The sequence below is a fragment of the Clytia hemisphaerica genome, unplaced genomic scaffold (assembly GCF_902728285.1).
Source record: "Clytia hemisphaerica strain Z4C2 unplaced genomic scaffold, Clytia hemisphaerica genome assembly, whole genome shotgun sequence".
Taxonomy (NCBI): domain Eukaryota; kingdom Metazoa; phylum Cnidaria; class Hydrozoa; order Leptothecata; family Clytiidae; genus Clytia; species Clytia hemisphaerica.
In genome coordinates this window covers 367,652-391,542 of record NW_027104448.1, presented here as the reverse complement: position 1 = coordinate 391,542, position 23,891 = coordinate 367,652, and the positions used below count along the sequence as shown (strand labels likewise).

Here is a 23,891-nt window from a genome sequence, read left to right as displayed (position 1 = left end):
TCAGTAAAAAATTGAAATGAAATTATGGAGACATAATACCAGGTATTATGATTATTTTTTCTCCCGATTGCGATTGGTAATATGATGATAACAGATTCCATATTTTGTGGCCCAGTGCGCTGAAACTATAAAGACGTGGGCAAAAATATAGTTTTTAGCGTTTTTAGGAGTTTCAGCGTGTTGCGTCAAGAAAACTCTAATCTGTTATCAGGTTACCAATCGGCGGCCACCAAGACTTAAGCACTAGAGAAGTGGGCGTATTCCCATGGGAGAGGAAAGAAAGTCACCCTTTCGATGAGCTGATACCCCAGATTAGATAGCTGCTCTTTTGGATGAATCCTGAAAATATCACTTCTGGACCCAAAAATCCACTTAAACGGAAGTTGGTTTAGAAGACCTCTCGCTGTGAAATCTATAGCAGGGTCAAGCGAAATAACAACAGATAAATAAAAACAAATTTCATCATAGTTATTCTTAACTTAGTGGGGAAAATCATCCTGAAATTAAGCCTAAAATGTTCTTAACATGTTCTTATTTTCGCCATTTTATGCGAAATTTTGTCCATTTGCCTAAGAAATCGGGTGTTTTGGAGTCCAAAAAGCCTTCAAATGGTCTTAATTTGTTGTTAACATTTTGGCCATCGATGCTTTATCTTCTTATAAATATTTTGTTATTATAAAAAAAGCCTGTTTAAGGTTGACGTTCTATTGGTATGACCATTGCCTTCCGAGCCCGAAGGGCTAGACTCGAGACTCCTGGATGAGAAACGAAGCCACTTATTTCCCATCCAGAACGCAAACGCCGGACTGAAAGTCAGTCCTCGAAAACAAAGGAACCGCTGGATACAATCCTTCGTTCTAGACGCGTTCTGGATGGGAAATAAGTACTTTCACTTTTTCTTTCCTGCTAAAGGTTGGAGATTCTACACATTCTACTCTAGCCCTTCGGGGTTCAAACTCAATGGGTATGACCCTTTATCTATTTGTTTTATTCTTTTCTTCAGATGATATAATCACATCACAAAAACACGTAAAGACTGAAGCTGAAGAAGCCTGTAATGACATGGGGAAAGATTTATATATGAGCACATTGGATCGAGATGTTGACCAAATCAAAAGAATGCCAGGATATTCAATAGGAATTAAAGAATACATTGTCCTAAATCATAGTAAGAACAGTACTCAGCTGGCACACAACGTTGTTTTAACGTTTGTCTAACGTTCACAACGTCCAAATAATGTTAGATGAACGTTGAAACAACGTTGTGTGCCAGCTGGGTATACTTTTACCAAAAATACGCCATGTATAGATGTAGATAGAGAGGCTCAATTATGACAAAAACTCTAGAAAATACACCCTTTTTCTAAGAACGATCTTATAAGAACCCCGGGGGTACAAGAGTCGCGAAATGACAGGGGAATCTTTACGTCTAGCCAACCGGAAGTCGTTACTAGAGCGTAACCAGTCCTGATTACCCATAATTTATTTCGGCTGTGAAATGGTCAATGCGTTGTTTATCCAATGTCTATATCAACTTCATGGCAACACCAATCATCAACATAATATCCTATATTTCTAGATTTCTTATATTATAGATCTAGATGCAGTTTGTATCACAAAAAATGGTGGCTCAAGCTCTTGTAACCAAGCACACGCCGTATGCACCAATAAGAGACCAAGTAAGATCCCGAAAAGGTCGGTTTCCATTTGCGCGCGCTTCAATCGCACTTTTTGGTTTTAATCATTTTTGCTTGAAAAAAGATGACGTCATAAAAATGCAGCGCGCGCTCGAAAGAAAAGTTGAACACATTTCAACTTTTTTCAACCGTTACGTCAGATCGCGCCAATGGAGTTGCTTTATTTTTCTTTTGACCAATAGAATGGAAGTTTTGCTCGAAAAAGAGCGGTTGAAGCGCGCGCAAGTGGAGACCAGCCTTAATTCGTACCCAGTCCTTTAGTTCTCTTTTTACGATTACCTGATGAAGATCTTTCAGGATTACCTAAGTCACATAATTCCGCCAATATAGGGCCCTGTTTCAGTGGACTGTTGAGTATGTTTCAAGTTAGTATAGGGTTAAAAAAAGGAGCCAATTGTAAGTCCATGTTATCATGTAAAGTGTAACATGGAAAATTGCATACTTAATTTTAACGAGTGGTGAGTAGTAATTATAATGCTCAGGGCTCATAAATTGATGCTCTCCTCACAATTACATGTGAGATCCTCAAATTATATGGTGACATCTTTCCCCAATTTTTAACGAGGATGAAATAATATTTTTACAATGAAGAAAGTTATTTATTTAGTCTTTTTGTCAGTTCATTGCTTTTTGCACCACTGATTCTATTTTAACCTTCTCACCTAATATAAAGGAAATTTGAACCTTCGTCTAAGCTATGTACATATCATTTGTGGGGAATTGGTCAGGAATAAATTTCAGTCATCTCTTGAAAGTTTTATCAGCTTTTCCTGACCAATTTATCCCGCATACCTGCTTTCATATGAGTACTTTTGTTTCAAGATAGAGACGAATACGAATTAAACGAACCTTTTTCTCACTATTCCAACCTTAGCTGATGAAGAGTGTACTGGTGTAACTGCAGATAATCAATGTTACAAAATTTACGAAAGTGCACACTTTGAAGCAGCTGTTGACACTTGTTCTCAAGGTACCAGAGTCGTTTTTAAAATGGCACCATTAAGCAAAGACAACTCACCATAATACTATTTTGTGACCGGGTAGCTCAGTCGGTACAGCATTCACCTTACAATCTAAGGGTTGTGGGTTCGATCCCCGGTCACTGCCAACTCAGCAGATGAGTAGCTTAGATTGGGTAATCTGATCTAGGCGGTAAGTTACTAGGAGCTGAGAGTAGGTATGGCGCTCCACCTCAGCATTCAATCTCCCAGGTCTAGTGCAAATAGAAAAGGGGATAGATTCCCTCACTCCCGGCTCCGCCGACAGCCACCAGATGAACATACTATACTATTACTAATACTATTTTTTAGCCAGTAGCACGTTCATTGCCAAATACCTGTACTGCACGTTTCTTTTTATAAGAACATCCAAACATTTTGAAGCTCTTCGAATGTTCTTAACTTTTTTTAGTTTTTAGCCTTATATTTCACCATTTTGTGGATATTTTTGTGCAATTTCCTACGAAATTTCGTGTTTTAGAGTCCATAAAAAGCCTTAAAATGCCCTAGCTTACTGAGGCAGTACATACTCAACTGGCACACAACGTTGTTTTGACGTCCATCTAATGTCCCTAACGTCCATATAACGTTGGATTAACGTTGTGTGCCAGCAGGGTACTGTCGGATAATCGACAGCCTCCTTTCTCCAACACATCTTTCTCTCACAACCCTCGTTATTTTTTTCTTTAGGAATGTACTTTTTGTACGATTTTGATGAAAGCGATTTTGAACCAATCGATTTACCGGACGGTACATATTGGGTTGAAAAACAAAATGGTATGGTATGTGTAATGTTAGCCTGTACCAAACTCTTCTTCGCTAACTGAAAAGATAACGCGAAGTTCGGTCTGTTACGGTTAGGCAACATTCCGTGTCTCACACTTTTTTCCACAAAACTCTGAACTTCTATGCGGAGGAGCGTAACTATTTTTAGCATTCAATCTAGGCTCAACTAAAGTGACGTTACATTTAACGCGTCAATGCAATGGTATCTTTCAGTTTTCAAAAGAGCACTTTTTAGGATTTTGTCCCAGAAAACTGGGACAAACTGAGATACAGAATCTCGTTAACTGACACATGGCAAGTTTTTTCAAAATATAAAAAACGCCTGCGGGCGGGGTGGTACAGGCTAGTGTAATGTATTTTCTCTTCAATTTCCCCTTTTTTTTATAAGAGCCTCGCCCTCTGCTCATTATCAGCTTTTTGATGCTACGATAGTGCCAGATAATTCTCTAGCAGTCATCAGTAACGTAAATAAAGCCTGGAATAGATTTAATCCAGGGTTAATTTAATAGGTTTAATCCCAATATCTACTATTTTGACTATTAAACTGCTTAAAATTTAGCAATTCAAGACTCAGCTTTTGTTCTTAAATTGTTCTTATTTTTGTATTGTTTTGTAATGATCGTTTCTTATAAAATGTTCTTAGAAGGGTACATACATACATAAATTCGTTTGTAATACCTTTTCTAAATCGGCACTCGTTGAAAAAAAATCTTTCAATTTCTATTCTTTACTTCAGGCCAATGTACTTATTACGATGTTGCCACTGACTCGTTCACATCTACATCCGCATGTGACAATGCAACTATCGTGCACAAGTTTGTTTGTGTCAAATTTTTCCCTGGTGAGTGAACTTTCTTATTCTTATTTGCCGTGCACCTCGTTCAATACACCTATTAAACACTGACCTTTATATACCCTGGACCAAGCTTCTCAATCCCGGCCAAGCAAAATCTTTGATCAGAGTTTTTTTGAAAAGTGGTACCCTAATGGCGGCACTACTCAATAGCGGTGTAAATGCATCGAGAGCGCTAGATCTACTTGCCATGGAAAATTTTTGATGATGTAGCGCCGGTAGACGTTAGTTTTGAACACTGCAATGGCTGCTTTACGGGTACCAATTCAAAAAAAACTCCGCTCAACGATGGCGGATATAGCTTGGTCCAGGGATATACAAAGGTCGGTGCTATTAACCTTAAAGCTATAGGAGAATGGGTTCAAGTTCACCAGGAAGAGATGACGTCATAACGTGTCTAAATATTCGAAGTAATATATATTGATGCAACATTTTCTCATTGGGGAAGGGGTAGGGGTTACCTAGGCAAGTTGTCCAATTTTTCTTCCTTTTTAGTCCCGCTAAGGGTCCAAGGGTCGAAAGTCAAGCACCACATACCCGTCAACTCGCAAATCTAGTACCCCCCCCCCGGAACGTAGTCTCCTTACGCTTTAAGGGTATTGATAGATTTATAAACTATAGTATATTGCTCTCTCCCTTCGAAATGTTGATTTGAATGTGAATATATATCAGGGATTTTTCTAAGCACTTTTTTACTACCGTATACCGGCAAAAATACTCAATCCAAGATTGAGTTATGAAACTCAATCCGAAATATAAAAAAAAATTTACAAAAAAAATGTTTCAAAGCAATTTTCTCAGAAACGCCAATTGTTTGTTTTTAATCAGTATAGAGTAAAGACAACACTACTGGGTCAGAAACCGTTCGATTCGGACACACGGACGCCTTTCCATTCGTGACGAACAGGTTAACCGTTCGCAGCGAATGGAATGCTTTTGCATCCTTCGCGAACGCTCTACAAAAAAGTTTTATTGAAACTGTTCGCGACGAACGCTTATGCTTTTTAACCCGTTTGTGACGAACGGTCTAAAAAGAAAACCGTTTGTGAAGAACGCTTACGAAAACTTGAGATATGAAACCGTACGCGAAGAATGCTTTTCCGTTTGCCGCGAATGCTTTTAAAGAATCATTCAAAAAACCGTTCGTCACAAACGGTTTAACATACGCAACAAATGGATTTTAATGGGATAAGTTTTCTAAGAACATTTATTTCGCATTTACTTGGATTTTTGGAACGGGGAATGAATCTACTTATTGAGTTACTTCTTTCATTAAAGTTTTTTTCAAAATGATAACTTTATAGAAGGGGTCGAAATTGAAATAAAAGTCATTACAGATTTACAGCAAAATTGCTTTAAAAAACTATTCGGGGTCGATGAGGTATAACGAAACTTCAGGAACTTTTCTTTTCAAATCAAATCTTCATTCCGTCTAGAAAGTCAAAACATTTGAAAAACAAAATCAGACTATTTAAAGTTAAAAGAAATACTTTGAAGATACCCCTGTCCTACCACGAATAATCTTTTAGAGAAAACCTGTATTAGAATAACCTAATAAAAAATGAAGTTTGGTATAGATACCCCTGTCCCACTCATTGAAATTCTTTATTATTATTTTCGACAATGCAGGACTGCAATCGGACATTATGTCCGACTGAAATCAAATCCAGTCGATAAAACTTAAAATCCTCTCGGTCATTCATTCGTCAGAATTTTTCAACTAGCTGAATATATTTTCTAACCTCGTTTTAAGAAGCTAGCTTTTGAAAGTTACACGTAAAGCTATAGATAAGAGTGACCTTGGGACAATACTCGCTACAGTAATAGAGAAAGTGGTTAGTTTGGTAAAAGTGAACTTAGAAACACTCTTAAAAGTTACAAAGAATAAAGCGATTTGATAAAAGTGATCTTAGAAACACTCTTAAAAGTTACAAAAAAGCGATTTGATTAAAGCGATCTTAGATACACTCATAAAAGTTACGAAAAATTACGAATAAGCGATTTGATTAAAGCGATCCTAGAAACACTCTTAAAAGTTACGAAGAAGCGATTTGATAAAAGTGATCTTAGAAATACTCTTAAAAGTTTCGAAAAAAGCAATTCGATAAAAGTGATCTTTGAAACACTCTTAAAAGTTACAAAGAAAGCGATTTGATAAAAGTGATCTTAGAAACACTCTTAAAAGTTTCGAAAAAAGCAATTCGATAAAAGCGATCTTTGAAACACTCTTAAAAGTTACAAAGAAAGCGATTTGGTAAAAGTGATCTTAGAAACACTCTTAAAAGTTTCGAAAAAAGCAATTCGATAAAAGTGATCTTTGAAACACTCTTAAAAGTTACAAAGAAAGCGATTTGGTAAAAGTGAACTTAGAAACACTCTTAAAAGTTACAAAGAAAGCGATTTGATAAAAGTGATCTTTGAAACACTCTTAAAAGTTTCGAAAAAAGCGATTCGATAAAAGTGATCTTTGAAACACTCTTAAAAGTTACAAAGAAAGCGATTTGATAGAAGTGAATTAGACACACTCTCAAAGTTACGAAAAATTACGAATAAGCGATTTGATTAAAGCGATCCTAGAAACACTCTTAAAAGTTACGAAGAAAGCGATTTGATAAAAGTGATCTTTGAAACACTCTTAAAAGTTACGAAGAAGCGATTTGATAAAAGTGATCTTTGAAACACGCATAATTCGATAAAGAATAGAGTAAGAGACAGCGGGGTGTATGTGAGATTTGTTCTTGATGAAATGAATTTTTAAGAGAATCCTCATTATTACTTGTAAATTCTTTTGTAGATTTTTTCATTAAAAACAGATTTGTTGTTATTCCTTCTTTCGCTTTTGCCACAACTCTTTCTATTTACCTAATCTGCCCTTTTTACGCCGGCCGCCCTTATTGGCGTTATTTTTGGGCTCGTGCGTGGCGTGATTAAGGGCCGGCGTTAAAAGGACCGGCGTAAAATGGGCCAAAATCTTTCTATTTTCACTTAAGCGGTGTTAATGTATTCACGTTTTGTTCTTGTTTAAAGCAATCCTGGGCCAAATTTGGAGTAAAAAAATTTTTTAGCGGACTCCGCCCCCTAGAACCCCAGCGCCCCCAGACCCCCAGCTATAAATTGCGCTCGCTTCGCTCGCGTTTTGTGACGCTTCTGAAACTCAATCTAATTATACAAAAACGGTAGTAGCTCAAAGTGCTTGAAAAAATCCCTGATATATGCCTTAGTATTTCCAATATAAATCATGTAACCAAATGTCTCATTTTGAATTTCAACAGCTCTACTATTTTCCTTTCAAAAAGTTACTTTTTTTATACTTAACAGGTTATACTTTTAGTGGACCACAAACTCTTAGCTCGTCTAAAAAGCGATGGTCAAAATTTGAATTTAAGACCTTACGTAACCATAGATATACCGCTTCATTTCCACACCAGCATTTTTGGGGCAATCTACAAGCGGACAGGTCCGTTTTCAGCAGACGTTTTTAATAGCCACTACTCGTTGACTATTTGAAGATACGGGCACCATTTAATGGAAAGCAAAACCCTTGAAGTGTCCGCTAATTGTTTTAGTATTTTTTTGTAAAATTGAAATGGGAGTTCAGGCCCAGCGTAAGCGGGGAGGCTGGGGAGGATGAGGCCTCCCCAATTTTGAGCAGATGAGATTTTTTCTCAACTTCCTAGTGAAGTTTATCTCATTTTGAGCCCTCAGCCTCCCCACTTTTATGGTTGTTCCGCCGGGCCTTGAGTTATGCATGCTTATTTTTGATAGTATACAAAACAATCACACAACTCATGTTCACAAAGAAGAAGTATCAAATCAAAAGGAAAAATGTCTTTCGTTTCAAAATGCTGCTTAGACAAATGTTAGAATATGCGTCAATACACCTCTTCGACCGTAATCGCGTGGTCAGGCGCGTGCCACTTAATTATTTAATTTCCCCCTAAACTCGATCCAATCCTTTTTTTAAGCCTTTTTCTATTGTCTATAGTTGAGAAAAAAAGCTGGGACGGTTGTAGGGTGATAAAACGGATAAAAAATGCCCGCGCGGCAATTGGCGGCTACGGTCGAAAAGGTGTATAATATATGCATGTCTGTCCTTTAAAGGTTTTGTCTTTACATAAGAGTGAAATTGTTTGCTTACTCATCAATCTTAATTTACAAGCTTTTTCATATTGGATTGATACAGATGTGGAGCAAGATTGGTCAAAAAGAGGAAAAGTAAAACAGTTTTTAGCTTTAATATCAGCACAATATAACAATAGGCAGACACTATCCTGATATGAGATACGTGTCTGATATGAAACGGGAACACTTATGTAAAAATAAAACCTTTAATCTTATTTTCTGTTTTAGATTCGATTCTTAAGCCGAGGATGGTGCCGAATTATGAACAAGACGCCAATTTACCTACTGATAGTAAGAATTTAATTTGTTTCAATTCAAAAAGAAAATGGACAAAACATTGAGATGTTTACCTACTACCATTTAAATCAAAATCTGAGTATTGGGAATTCTTTAAAAACATCCAAAACGCTTTTAAAATCTGCTAAAATTTGGTCTGAAGATCCTCTAACCCTATTCTTATTAGGCTTTTAGGGGCGGTTCCAAACTAGGGGGGCTGTTCCTGTACGTACCACCCCTTAACCTTTGATCTAGTGGGTGTTTTTGGTTGAAAATTGGCACTCAAGATCCTAGTCATATAAGGTATTTTTTGACAATTTTTTTTTGATGGCGTCACTCATCATGCCCAAAGTGAGTAAAAACTGAAAATTTCCTTTGTTCTTATAAAAAGCTATTGTATTCTAACAAAGGAAATGCTTATTTTATCCTAAATACTCAATAAATGGTTAAAACGATACAGAATATAATATAATAGCCGCATTCTTTTTCACCGTTCAACATAAATGGTTAAAACGTTAAGTTTGTATTGGAATAAGTGTCAATTTTTGTAACCCCTCACAGTCAGAAATGTCATCATGCTCAAGGTGTGAAAATATTTAGGTGTTAAAGTTTTTTTTATTTTGAAGCTAAATAAAAGTTAGGAATTTACAGAAAATTTCATGCCGAACCAGCGTTATAAAATCATTACCCTCTTTTTATAAGGACATCCAGAAGTTTTTACAATAAAATCCAAAAATGCCTTAAAGTCCGTAAAGCCTTAAAATGTCCTTTTAACTTGTTCTCAATATTTTGGCCATCAAAGCCTAATGCCGAAAATAGAAAATTGTAACGTTTCCGGAATGCGGGTGAAGAAAAAAAGCTCTCATGTGGCCGGCCGGAAAATTTGATAACTTAAGATCATTAAAATAGAACTTTAAAGATAACTTTTATGTACAAACAGTATGAAGTAAGCCCTGAATACTAATCGACTACTAACGAACAAAACTTGTTTTATTTTCGCCTCATGTAAAATAATCGCTACTTTATGGCCTTTTCTGCCCTTATTAATGAAAGGTTACTAATAACGCTTGACATTATATTTTATTTTTGTGTCATGTTTCTATCATAGACTTGCTGACCAATTTCGATTATGGTTACTCTTATTATTCAAGTAACAGAAAATACTACATTCTACCATGGTATTTGAATTGGAAAGACGCATTGGATATGTGCATATTCAAGGGATATCGAATTGCTTCCAATTTTGAAGACCAAGCGGAGATTGATTTCGTTCTAGATAAAACAGCTGGGGTTAAAGGTATGTTTAGAGGGGCTAAGGGCTTAGATACTACAGTATGACGAATCTTTAAGTGAAAGTAGAAAAGAAGTCTTACTTTCCTGCATTTTCCTGCTAATCTCATAAATGCCGCTCTCATTAGTGCCGCTCAAAATTTCCAAGGAAAGAACTAAAATGTAGTGAATGGTATTCCTAAGTATAGATTATATTAAGGTTAAGACCGTATGTTAAGCCAGCGGCACATTTTTCGATATCTGGAAATGTGTTCCCTTTCTTTCTGATTGGCGAAAGGTTATAATTATAAAAATGATATATTTAAAAATGATCAAATTGCATTATGAATTTTTGCTGATATAGAAATCAACCAAATTGATTAACCATCAGACGACTTGGCCAGAAAGACTGCTCAGACTCGCACGTTTAAAGACACCCCTGTGTTACAGACCCACTGGGACCCCAGCCCCACTGGAAAATTAAGCAACAATTTCTTCCCCCAGTGGGAAATTGATTTTGATTTCATCCCCACTCGAAATTTCATGTTTAAAAATTGCATTCCAAAACCATCCCCACTGGGTTTTTTAATCTTCGAACAATAGAATTTGCGCTGTATTTTAGACCTCAGATTGAGTCTAGCACTTTCTTTGTTTTCCAGCGGCTCATTTCTCAATATCTGGCAATACATACATTTTAATTTGACGATTGTGGGAAAACCACGAGTGTCACTTTTTTGGATTAATAATAATTGATCATACAAGAGTTCTATCTCTAGCTCCTCCAGGGCTTTGTTAAACTCAATGGATATTTCTATTATCATCGTTAGGTTTCTGGATGGATTATAATTCCAATTATCACCAAAATAAATGGGCAAGTGGCAACAATCTCAATGCTTCCACCATAATTCCATCAACGGCTAATGGATGTGGTTATTTTTCACATTGTTGTAACATGCAGTTTACAGATTGCCAACAAAAACGAATGGTTGTCTGCAAATTTGAACCGTATATTCATCATTATGTTAGACCACACTATCAAACGAATTACACAAGTAAAGATACTTTTTTCAATTCAAAGATACCCCTTTGTGGGACCCTCTACCCACTTGAAAATTTAGCTAAGATTTCGTCCCCGATAGGAAAATTGACTTTGTTTTCATCCCTATTTGAAATTCTATGGAAAAAAATTGCACTCCAAAAACCATCCCCACTGGAAATCGAACATTGTCATCAGAAATTTTCAAACTTCAAGCTCAAAATTTACTTTACTTTTACCAACAAAAGAACAAATAGATAGAGAACTTTTTAGAAATAAGAGTATTAATCAGTTTTTCAAAATCAGAGTCCTTCGAGCCGTCATGATAGTTGTCCTTTGTGGATAAAGCTTGTATATCGATTGTTTTCTGAAACAATGGAAAGACAATCCTTCGCTCTCCACCGTTTCATTCGAAGTTAATCCAGAGTTTCTATAATGATTCCATGATTCAATACGCTCAAATATTCGATACCCTTCAATATTCGATACCCTCCAATATTCCCTTATTAGATGAAAATCCAATCTCCCTTAAAAATCGAATTAAGTAAGTAAGTCTGCGACTTACATTATCGGCCTAAACTTAGTCGGCCCTAAGTGACTAAATTTTAGAGCTTGGTGGTTAAAATTAGGGCCGACTAAAAATTTGGACCGACTAAAATTTTGGCTGACTAAAAATTTGGACTGACTAAAATTTGGGCCGAAACTTAATTATTAGTCGGCCCTTAGTGACTAAATTTTTGACAAGGTGACTAAAATTAGGGCTGACTTATAATTAAGGCCGACTAAAATTAAGATCGACTAAGTTTTTGCCGATAAGGTATCTGGTACCAGATGGTGAAATTTTCATCCGACTCGCTAAAGCTCTGAAGGTCGGAAAAATTTTCAACATTTGGAAGGTTTACATTACGGAATTTTACGAGACCGCGTCAAGAATTTTGCAGCGGGAGGTCTGGTAACCCAGCCCTCGTTTTCGGGGATTGGTGGGTCCAACTGAAATATTTATGGGTTAACGTGCACAGGCTGTTGAACCCGACTGAGGATACGGCACATCAAAGGCCGACTACCATTCCTCTCCGATGGGAAATTGGCCCGCTCCTTTAGAGTTTTAGCGTGGGCGGCCGTCAATCCGCCATCGGAATATCAGATAAGTCTGCGACCGCAGTCGGAGGCGACCCGAAGGCTCCTTCTTCGATAGCTATCTACCCGAAGGTAAAGGAAGGCGCCATTCTTACTCCCTGGATTTCTCCACTTACCCTGGCTAAGCATCAAGCAAAGAGGCATCGAGTATCATTTTGAGAATCGTTTACAATTTTTGATTTGATAACAATGAAAGAGTATTGAATCCGTAGGGGTGGTACTGTCCCCTTCGGTCGGTGTTGTGGATGGCGAAATATGAAATTTGTCGTTCTTTTTGTCTATTTTTAGTAATAAAGTATTTGTTAGATAGACCCCCTCATAACCAATAACCTTCATTATTTTCATTTCAGTCAATTATCAAAGCAGTCTACTGTCTCGGTCACATTTATCTGGTTTTGTTACGAAACCAAATTTCAATGGTGATTCAGCTTATTTAACATCGCCAGTCAAGGCCACTCAGGAAGACGCTGTCCGATTTTGCCAACGTCCTTCTTTTAGTTTACAGCAATTCTCAGCAAGTAGCTGTAGTTACCAGATGATACCAAGTTTTGATCAGAAAACATGGCTTCATTTTAAACAAAATATCTCAAGTGTTATGGTTGATGAAACAGGTAATTTTTTAAAACATTTTCACATTAACGATGTTCTAAGATCAAAGAAATTATTCGTGTGAAGATGAAAGAAATCACTCGTGTGAAAAAGGTATTTAAATACCTTTTTCACACACCAAATTGAGATATTTTTCTACTTCGTTTTTCATCTTCATTTTTTGATTTTTGGACCTACCTGGAGGTCCTATAAATTAACCTTTGTTCGTCCGTCCTTCCGTCTGTTACCAGCTTTTCTCGAGATTGGCTCATTAGTTTTTTCTGATTTTTGGCACAAAGATGCAAAATGGCAATGCCCAAAATGTGACGGAGCCTGATTTTCGAAAAAACGTCGGAAAAACCGGTTTTTTGACATTTTCTCGAGATTTCATCATTAGTTTTTTCTGATATTTTGCTTAAAGATGCGTATTAACAATGCTAAAAACATGGCCGAGTCCGATTTTTGAGAAAAAAAAATATGCCGGAAATCACCGTTTTTCTGGATTTTCATTAGACTTTTTCCTTATAATTGGTTGTTTTTTCATTCAAAAACATTAGTAATAGCAATGCCCACCATCAAGCATGTTTCAATTTTCAATAAAATTGATTTTTGAAGCCGGAACTATTAAAAAATCTCCGGAACAACCTACTTTCGCCGGAAAGACAGTATTTCTTCAATTCTCAAGCTGTACTGTATATTTTTTTATGAAATTTTGCACACTGATGCAAAATGACAATACCTAAAATGTGACGGAGCCCGATTATCGAAAACATTTTTTTCTGGCCGAAAATACCGGAAATATGCCGGAAAAACCGGTTTTTTGACATTTTCTCGAATTTTCATCTTTAGTTTTTTCTGATTTGTTGCAGAAAGATGCGTATTCGCAATGCTCAAAACATGACAGAGTTCGTTTTTTTGAGAATTTTTCTTTTCCGGCCGAAAATGCCGGAATTCGCCGTTTTTGCAGATTTTCATTGGGCTTTTTTCTAACATTTCTTTGTTTTTTCTCAAAAAAAAAACACATCATTGATAGCAATTCCCACCATCAATCATGATTCGATTGTCAATAAAACTGATTTTTTTATAAGAAGCAAACGACTAATTTTAATAGATCGTCACTATTTGTGTTCTGAATGATTGTTTAATGGTCACGCTCACGTAGATATTAATTATGTGTTAAATGCATAACCAGGTAGGTCCATAAAAGTATCACTTGTTGTAAATTTTTTCCTGTTTGAGAATTTTCAACTCCTGATTATCTTTTCAACGAGCACGAAAACGCTCTCTAATTCGAATTCTTTCAAACATCACAGCCTTTTATGTCCATATTGGGCTTTTCCAGAAAAAAAATTTACCCCCACTGTTGAGGATATTGATTTTTCGAAGTATCGAACCCCCTGGATATCCTACTTTATTAGTAAAGACCCCCTGGATATCCATTCTTAAAAACATGCTCAAACCCCTGGATATCCTCTCTTACAAAGATGCTCACCCCTTGGATGTCGTATTTTTTACTTGAAAAGACACTTTGCTACCTGGATATCCCACTCCGTTATAGAGATTTAACCCCCTGGATATCCACTTTTGAACAGGAATCGTTAACCCCCCTGGAAATCCGATATCCTCAACGGGGGGCACGGATTATTTCTGGAAAAGCCCATTATGTCTCCACTATAGATTATATTGAGACAGGGGGCCTAGACAAAAAAAGATTTTGGGTCAGTACCGACAATAAAGGTTTGGCTTTTTTTCCAGGGGGATGCTAGGTTCGTTAAATGATGTGTTAGGTGCGTGGAAACATACATCAGACTTTCGCTTATTCAAACTTCTATTATTCAAACTTATTTCCAGCCCCTGTCAAGGAGAAACCCTCTTGATATATTTTCTGTAATTTCTAATTTCTCTGTAATTCGAAAAGATAAGATTCCTCGTTGGAGTTCGAATTAGCGATAGTCGACTGTAGTCTTTTAAGGGAAAAGTGTTGATTTTTTCTTTCACTTTATGTCTTTTCAATAAACTGAAATAATTGTACACTTTTTCACAGGTAACTTAGTAGCCGATCACCGCTTCAACGGAAATATTAATGAAGGAGATTGTGCAGTCGTATTGCCTGGAAATCGTGAATGGGGCACAATGCCTTGCAATGAAAAGTTAGATTTCGTTTGCGCAGCAGAGACAACCTTTTCAGCCTCCTTATCTCCACAATGGTGTAAGAAAAATATGTTTTTTTTATAAGAACAAACTATATAAGAACATGAGGCTTTGTGGACTCAAAAACGCCCGTTTTCCTAAAAAATGGGTAAAAAATGTCACAAAATGGTGAAAATAAGAACATTTTAAGAACTGTTTTAGGCTTGAAACCTAAATAGTTAAGAATATCCCAAGGCTTCAAAAATTTTGGATGTTCTTATAAAAAATGTGTATAAGCACTAGGCAAGAGACGAATATTAAAATGCATCAAAATTTGCACCACATTGAATTTAGTACTTTCTTTATTTTCGTGTCATTTTTAGGTTACTTCCAGTCTACCTTTTGTATGAAAGCCGTGCGGGCTGTCCAACTTGTGTAAGGAGTACCCTACATAGGAGATTTGACTCTAGCCTTTAGCTATATCTTATTCCGGGGGGGGGCATCAAGATGATGGGTATGTCCGATCCGAAGTTATACTATCTAAACATTATCTACTTTCTTTTTCGGTTTAGATTCTGAATTATACTGTGGAGGTTGTCCCTGGATAAAAGGGAACGGTTATTTTGCTTGCTATCACTATCTTCAAGCCGAGTTGAATGTAACCATGGCTGCTAAAGCATGCGAACTTTTTGGTGCTTCGATAGTAAATGCTCAAAATTTGAATGATAATCTCAAAAAAGTTGGATATAAAAGGTATGTAATACGGAAAAAGAGTTATCTTTTACATTTCAAATAATATTGAATAATTTTGAAGTCCTTTTTTGTGGTGTTTTTTTTGTAAAGAGTTGAAGCCAAACCTTTATATTTGTCATATTCTAGCATTATTTCATTCATAAAAACCATTTAAATCTGCTCAAATCTCCTTCAAAGACCTGGAGCATGTCTGACTGCTCTGAACAAGAAATTTTTTCTCAATGGTTGGGGCGTTAAACTAACAGTAGCGTAATTTTTTACTGACAATTATGATATTGATACAGCTTTTCGACACTCTTTACAACCGAAATAACTTGCTTTGTTTCTAATCTACCTGTTCATATGAAAATATCGAGTCTTTTTAGCCTGATGATGGGGGCGTTAAAAACCCCTTTATCCGCCAAAGCGTAAAATGATTCGTTTTTTTCTCAGGGTCTGGAATGGTATATCCCCAGACGATCCGACTCGTTGTCTCCTTTCTGACTCTGATAATTTAACCGTGTCATGTAATGACAAACATCCATCTATCTGTGGCAAAAACTATGCTACTCGTAAGTATTTGTTCTTTTTAATTATCTTTTAATTAATTTAATTGGTATCAAGCTTTTTGGGAGTTTCTATTATTGAGGGGGATTTTTTCCACTATCGCGGGGAGGGTGCTAGGTTTGCGAAGTGACAGGTATGTACGAGCTAGAGTTCGAAAATCTGACTCTTTGAGAGATTGAATTTCAACGTTTTTGCGACCGTTTGAGAGACAATTTTTTCGAATTTTTAGCTTAAAATTACCGGATTTTATGGCTCTTTGAGGGAGTCGATTTTCTATAATTCGTAATTTTGGAGCGCTTTCAGAAAATCAATTGCTAATTTATCGTTTTTTATATATACTGCTTTGATAGAAGTTCGAGCGTTTCAAAAATTGCCCCTTAGGCGAGACCAATTTGATTTGTTGTTCTACGGGAATACCTTCAGAACAATGTGGGTCGGTCGTATATAAATTTCTTAAAATCTAGGGTTGATAGGTATAGATTTAAACAATTTTTGACGTTTTGAAGCGGTAGACTTTTTCTCTTTCATCAATGAGTGACTTTTGTGTCGTTTCCATTGTGATATTCTAAATTCATCCAAGTCTTTGATGAATTTAAATTTTTCAACTTGTTCAGTTAGAATTATCTAGAAAAAAACTTATAAAGTCCATCGTCCAGCTTTTCAAACTCAATATTATTATTTTTTCAATTTTGGAAAAAAACAGGGTTCCTCGGGCCCGTAGAACGATAAATTAAATTGGTCTCGCCTTATGGCTCGTCCATTAGTTGTGAATTAATAGTGGCAAATTATTTTGGTATTTTTCGTATATAAAACATCGCATGAATATCATAAATAAGAGTATCTCTTATCCATAGCATCAAAAGAGCAACTTCAATTTATATGTGAACCACCCATGGTTGCGCATAACGACTCGTGCTACTATTTTGATCCATTATTATCATTACCATGGCATCAAGCACAATCATTTTGTAATGGTTTAAATGCACACCTCGCTTCCATTAATAACGATGCAGAATTCGAAGTGTTGAAAAACATTACACATGATCCAGATAGTTCGATAATAAAAGTTTATATAGGTAAGTGGGGGGGGGTCTTATCATTTAGCATGAAAAATATTAGACTATAAGAAAAATATGAGCAGTCTGATTGGCTAAAAATGCTTATATAAACGCTGTATTTCATATTGGACCGTACAAATACAAGACTGCGTTCAAAAAAGGGGTTTGGTAAGCACGAGATAATATTTTGTACAATTTTATGATTAGAAAGGTTTTCTCTTCGCTTCCAATACACAACAACTTATCAAAAGAGTTTATGAAAAGAATGTTTTGATCTTTTTAATGACCATTCGATTCTTTTGTCGAATGTTTTGATGTTGATTTCATCTAAATAAAAGTAAAAAATAAAATATTGGAAGAGAAAAACAAAACAAAGAGACACAAATGGCCAAATGGAGACGAGAAAAATTTGTTGATATTTTTCAAGTTGATGATAATCCAGTTATCACACTTGGTACAATTGGTATCTCTGGTTCAGAGTCTCCTGAGCATGAAAAGTCCCGGGGGGGGTACTAGGGCAAGATGGGTTACAGGGATGCTCCGCTGGTCAGGGTACCTTTTTTAACCTCTACGAGTCCCAGGTAGGGTCGCTAAAACACCAAAATAGAAAAATCAGTCCCTCGTAGGGTGCCTATTTTTGGAAAATTTGGGGAAAAAGTAGAAAATTTGAGAAAATTTTGGAATTTCAGTCCCATTCAGGGTCACTTTTTTCGCAAATTTCGAGTCCCACGTAGGGTCCATTTTTCGAACCTCAGCGGAGCACCCCCGTCGGTCAACAAGGGTAGTACCCCCCCCGGGTGAAAAGTCTTGAAAAAGACTTAGAGTTCAAATCTTCCTCAATCTGAAGAAAATATTTACTCCCTTTGAAAACCGAATTAGAGAGACAAATGTAGATTTTATTTTACATTTTCGTAATTTTACAAAATCAAGAAAAAAGTTTAAGATATCTATTATGTTAATTAGAGAATGTGATTACTCTAAGGTCTTGAATAGTATGGCGGGGGCCCGAATAAAAGGGGGAAGGAGTCCGAAATGTCTCAAAATATAATAAGCGAAATGTCTAATTGCCACACGCCTGTCTCACAGCCCCGGTGAAACTTTTTCCCACAGCGGGGATAAAAATTCTTTTGTTCCAATGTTAAACAATCCTATATGGTTGGTTTTGGACTGCAATTTTTAAGCATTGAATTTCGAATTGGGATGAAATTAAAGTCAATTTCTCAGTGGGGCTGAAATTCTAGGGCATTTTTCCCACCGGGACGAAATTTTTGTACAATATAGCATAATTATTAAATGAAAATCTAACTGCGCCCCAGCAAATTTTTTTTCCGTGAACGGACGGAAGTATCTTCGACGGTCAGAAGTATCATCTTTTGACGGTCAGAAGTATCATTTTTAATTTTTCCTATCCGTCATTCCGTGGTTCAGGGGGTATTGGGTCATACCAATCAATTAGGTAGGGTCAGGGTTGCTAGTAACGGCTTGTCACTGTGCCGGGTGCATACTCGGCGCCTTGGGCCCCGCAGGGTTGCTAGAAACGGCTCGAATTTCAGTCAGTTTAAAAAAGGGGTACTTTTACCCATATTATAATAACATTACCCCCGTCTTTTGCTAGTTTGGTATAATATGTTATGAATTGCGTGATTTTGCTGTGCGGCGATGGCTCAACGGATAAAGCGCTGGCTTCCGAATCTGCAGGTCTCTCTTTGGTGGTGGTTCGAATCCCACTCGGTGCGAAAATTAGACAGGTCGAAATTGATGGACAAATGATTGACAGGTATGAAAAATCAGTCAGAAATGAGAAACTAAGTCTCAGAAAGTAGAAACAGATAAGGTGAAAGATAGGAAAGGGAAAATGGGCCGTCAAAAGATGATACTTCTGACCGTCGAAGATACTTCCGTCCGTTCACGGAAAAAAAATTTGCTGCGCCCCAAGACTAATTTGCTGACAACAATATTGAAATTATGAACCATCAGTTTTTCCGCTCGCTTCGCTCACATTACATATTGTTTCTTTAAGTTTCTTTTCACTCTAGCAAGTGTCAAATTTGTCTATTTTTATTTAGTGATTTAGGGTATCTTGGCAGTCGACCCCAACCATGGTGGGGCCTGTTTTTCCCTTTCTCCATTCATCAAAGATATATCTACTCTTCTCCATCAAATATTTCCTTCCTCATTATGCCTAGGCAAATGAATTAGTAAAAGTTTAGAAACTGGTGGGTGAGGACACCACTTTCGAAAATTGGGGGGGGTGGGGGCGCCAGGGGTGTATTGTCAGGGGTTGATATTCCCAAAATGAAGGTAATTATATATAGGCTATTTAGAGCAAATCAGCTTTTGAATACTAAAAATATTTTCACAAAAAATAAACGGAGGGGGGTCTTGATAAGAGCGAGTGTGAAGGGAAGGAAATTTTCGAAAGTTAATAACTAGGTGGGAAAGTTTATTTTGGACTTAGAGTATAAAAATCTTATAACAATTAATCTATAAGACAAGACAAGACATTTCCAAGTGCGAATATACCCTAGCCTAAGTCAGAGATCTCTGCACAGGACTACAGGACAACTTGCAATCATTTTCTATGTGTTTTATATTAAAGGGTCCAACGTATATGGCATGTATCCAGCTCATATCATCGCTTGGGTGGATGGTACACCATTAAATGAAACATTTTTTAGTACTATGCAAATTGGCGATAATGTTCAACCAATAGGGAGATGCTTGACTTCAAAAACTCCACCGGACGAACGAAAATTTTATATTCGAGAATGTGATGACGAGCGACCTTTCTTGTGTAAACGACCATTTACAGGTTTATCTTACTGTAATCCCTTATCCAGCTGACAAACAACGTTGTTTCAACGTTCATCTAACGTTATATGGACGTTGTGAACATTATGTAAACGTTGAAATAATGTTGATTGCCAGCTGGGTAAGTACCAGACCTTTTTTCTCAGAATTCGTGATGTTTGGCAAATTTATTGACTCTTTTTTAATTTTTGTCAAAAGACTCAGTTGAAAAATGTGTAATTATGAAAAACATCTTTGAAATATATTTTAATTATTCAACTGTGCTATTTAATGAAATCTAGTTCAAAATTGATCTTTCAATAAACTTCAAGAAAAAAACCGCGGCAAAGAAATGGAAAGTGCTCATGTCGGCAAATGCCGACATCGGCAAAAAAATCGAAAATGCTCTTGTCGGCATATGCCGACATTGGCACAGAAAAGATTTTTTTTTTTTTTGTTAAACAATGAAGCACAATACTTTCTTGCAAACTTCGAGCTAGAAATTCTGATCCAAAATTAGGATAGCTAAAGCAGGGTTTCACCCTTCTCCATACTCAATATCGTTATCTGGCGAGCGACACTGGCGCGAAATAGGTTCAAGATATTATATCTTCGCTTATACACGTTTTTTTTATTAGAAGCCAGTTTATAAGAACATTGAGGCTGAAATTCGTCAAAAAATTAAGAACATTGTAAGAACATGCCCAGCCTCAGTTTGGAAAAAAATGACAAGAAACTACAATTTTTTCCTCTTTTCAAGCAGCTTTAACCCAACTTAGGCATGGATTTTCTAAGATCGAGAGTCAAATATTGTCCAAATCGTACCAATTTTATATTCTTTTTATTTTGCAGAATATTGTCGATTTAGAGCAGTCTGAAAAATTAAGAACGCATTTAAGAACATTTAAGGCTGAAAATTGCTAAAAAATAAGCACATCCAGGCTCAGCCAAATTTTAGGTGTTCTAATAAAAAAAAAACGTGTATATAAAGCAGGAGCCTTTTTATGCTGACAAAGTAGAATCAACAAAAAACATGTATGAGGTGACAAAAGTCGTTTTAGACTGACTTTACAGGCAGAAAACTGTCAAAAAAAAGATTGAAAGAAATCGAATTCAAAAAAAGCTCGAAATCATGTGAATTTGAGTACAATTGACGTTAAATTTTGTCTAAATTGCATGGGTTTGATAGAAATTCTAGCCTAGGTGTAGAATATTCGGAATTTGGAATATTCATGTTATTTTTATTATAATATGTACCAACAACAACAACGACCACCCCTACAACGACAACAACAACACAAACAACGACTACACCTACGACAACGTCAACGCCCACAACCTCACCGCCTGATTCCCCGACAACGTCGCCTGCTGATACCCAGACAGCTTTGCCAGCTGATACCCCGACCACGTTACCTAATAATACAATGACAACATCACCTGCTGATACCTCGACCACGTTACCCAATAATACATTGACAACGTCGCCTGCTGATACCCCAACAACTTTGCCCGATGCAACCATGGCAACCAATATGGCAGACACCGGAACAGATGATACATCTACTGATAACCTAACAACGCCAAGCGAACCAGGTGTCACCGATGTCCCTGGTGCCATGACAACAACTGATGGTTTTAACGAAGGATACTCTGAAACACCTGTCTTTACTTTAAATAAAGGTATGTTTTCTTAGTTTGCTTACGTTCATTGATGATTTAATGGGTGCTATCGGTGGGTAAAAACTATGGTAAGTTTGCAATATCTGGAAATGCCTTAATTTGACTGAGATTGTTTTGGAAAACAACGAGAATGCTAACTTAACAACATGTTCAAACGTTACGGTTCCACATCGTTCCAAAACGAAACGGTTTCGAAACTTAGGTGGGAACTTCAAAATTTGGAACGTAAAAAAAGAAGACGTTACAAAGCAAAACAGATCGGAACGGTTTTACTCCACCAATATGACCACTCTTGACCCGCAACAGAAACCATACCGGGGTGATACGAAACCGTAACGTCTGAACATGAGACTATGTTTAGACTTTACGGTTTCGTATCGCTCCGGTGTGGTATTTGTTACGGATAGCAAGTGTTCATACTCATTTCGGGACGTTTCGGAGCAAGAAAACAGAGCGGTTCCGTTCCGATGAATGTGAAGTGAACCGTTTCGATCTGTTTTGCTTTGTAACGTTTTCTTTTTTGACGTTTCCGATTCTGACGTTCACACAGTGTTTCGAAACCGTTTTGTTTCGGAGCGAAACGGAACCGTAGCGTGTGAGCGTGGTCACATTGTTTCGGAACCGCTTCGTTTCGGAGCGAAACGGAACGTAGCGTGTGGACGTGGTCTGAGACTCGATTTATTGATGATTCTTTCTCTTTAGACGATTGGACAACATGGACAGCTTGTAATGTTTTATGTGGCCCAGGAAATAGAACAAGAACAAAAAAGGAGGAAATTGAAGTGGAAATGTGTACTGGGAGTGGTCTTTGTGATACTAAAGTCTTTGCTAATAATAGCAGAAGTTGTTCTCAATTTTGTCAAGAAGAGGGTAAGTTCAATAAGCTCTAAGCTGGCTCACAAAGTTGTTTCAACGTTTATTCAATGTTCACAACGTCCATATAACGCGAGATGAACGTTGAAACAACGTTGTGTAACTGCTGGGTTTATGGTTGATTGCAATATTTATACTCTTTTGCCAAAGGATTGTGATTATTACGACTGTCGTGTTCTTTCTCAGGGTTTTTCTGTACGTGACTAAAACGTTTATTACGGACAATAAGAAAAACATTGTTCGTCGTTTCGGGGGTACCTCGACTTTCCATTTCTACTAGGACTATTTTTTCTCAAAAACCCACAACTAGCGAGCACGGAAATTTTGGGGTATTTTCTCTCTTTTTGGCCGAAAACTGTCAATTCTAAGGTGCAAGCAAAGGCATTTCGAGAATAGTATTAGCCTTTACCAAACTCTTCTTCGCCGACTGAAAAGATAACGCGAAGTTCAAAATATGGGGAGGTGGTACAAGCTAGAACAGTATATAAGTAAAAGTCGAAAATTTCCCATTCTCTTAGGTGACAGAATATGTAATGCAGAGATGCAGGTCGGTGGTACAATGACTTTATTCAACATGCACAATATCCAATGTATTCACACTCATTACATTGGTGAAACCGATGAAAATTTTCCTCTTATCCCATTCGTTGATACTTTAACAAAGAGTTGTTACATGTATGAAAGTGAAATGGAATTTCAAGTCAATTGTGGTGCTAAACCCAGTATTGATTCTCAAATGCGTCTTTGTGAATGCAAAGATAAAGGTAAATATTTTAAGACTCAGCAGGTTGTGAAGTCTCGATAATTCGAACATTCAAATTGCTCAAATTATCCAATCGAGAACTTAAGTAAGGAAAAGTTTTTGTTTACGAGGGCATTGACTATTGAAAACCTTTTGAGGTTTGGAGCCCGTTTGGAGGTTTGGAGGCACAATTGTAGTTCCTCCTTGCGCCAAAAATTTTTCAATAAAAGGGGGAGGGCTAAGGTTACGAGACATTCGAGGATTTTAAGACCAGACTAGATTTTCGTCCACTTTACCATTTATCAATATGATGAAATATCAATAAAGTTTTATTGATATGTATTTTTAGAAACATCTGCTATGATGGAATGGTCACCATGGTCACCGTGCTCAGCCACATGTAACGGCACACGAAAACGTGATCGGCAATGTATGATAGGTGCTGAAGGAGGATGTTCTTGGCTGACTAAAGAAGTTGAACCGTGTAATGGTCTTTGTCCAGGTATGTTATTTTATTTCATCTACATAAGCATCAAGATGTGACTGTAGTACAG

At 36.9% G+C, this 23,891-nt stretch overlaps 2 protein-coding genes across 2 annotated transcripts in view; both read left to right on the top strand.

The window, feature by feature from the left end:
* Positions 1-20,917, top strand: part of LOC136821056 (uncharacterized) — a 41,854-nt gene extending 20,937 nt beyond the window's left edge. Inside the window, exons 14-27 of the mRNA XM_067077290.1 lie at positions 1,004-1,168; positions 1,596-1,679; positions 2,572-2,667; positions 3,386-3,472; positions 4,218-4,322; positions 8,685-8,747; positions 9,841-10,029; positions 10,829-11,053; positions 12,525-12,785; positions 14,807-14,971; positions 15,465-15,645; positions 16,078-16,196; positions 17,046-17,267; positions 20,892-20,917. Coding sequence (XP_066933391.1) covers positions 1,004-1,168; positions 1,596-1,679; positions 2,572-2,667; positions 3,386-3,472; positions 4,218-4,322; positions 8,685-8,747; positions 9,841-10,029; positions 10,829-11,053; positions 12,525-12,785; positions 14,807-14,971; positions 15,465-15,645; positions 16,078-16,196; positions 17,046-17,267; positions 20,892-20,917 — 1,988 coding nt within the window. The remainder of the gene's footprint in view (positions 1-1,003; positions 1,169-1,595; positions 1,680-2,571; positions 2,668-3,385; positions 3,473-4,217; positions 4,323-8,684; positions 8,748-9,840; positions 10,030-10,828; positions 11,054-12,524; positions 12,786-14,806; positions 14,972-15,464; positions 15,646-16,077; positions 16,197-17,045; positions 17,268-20,891) is intronic.
* LOC136821072 (uncharacterized) overlaps positions 16,082-23,891 on the top strand; it is a 32,375-nt gene continuing 24,565 nt past the window's right edge. Inside the window, exons 1-6 of the mRNA XM_067077305.1 lie at positions 16,082-16,196; positions 17,046-17,267; positions 19,849-21,722; positions 22,425-22,592; positions 23,114-23,359; positions 23,687-23,839. Of these exons, the coding sequence (XP_066933406.1) occupies positions 21,467-21,722; positions 22,425-22,592; positions 23,114-23,359; positions 23,687-23,839 (823 nt within the window). The 5' untranslated portion in view covers positions 16,082-16,196; positions 17,046-17,267; positions 19,849-21,466. The remainder of the gene's footprint in view (positions 16,197-17,045; positions 17,268-19,848; positions 21,723-22,424; positions 22,593-23,113; positions 23,360-23,686; positions 23,840-23,891) is intronic.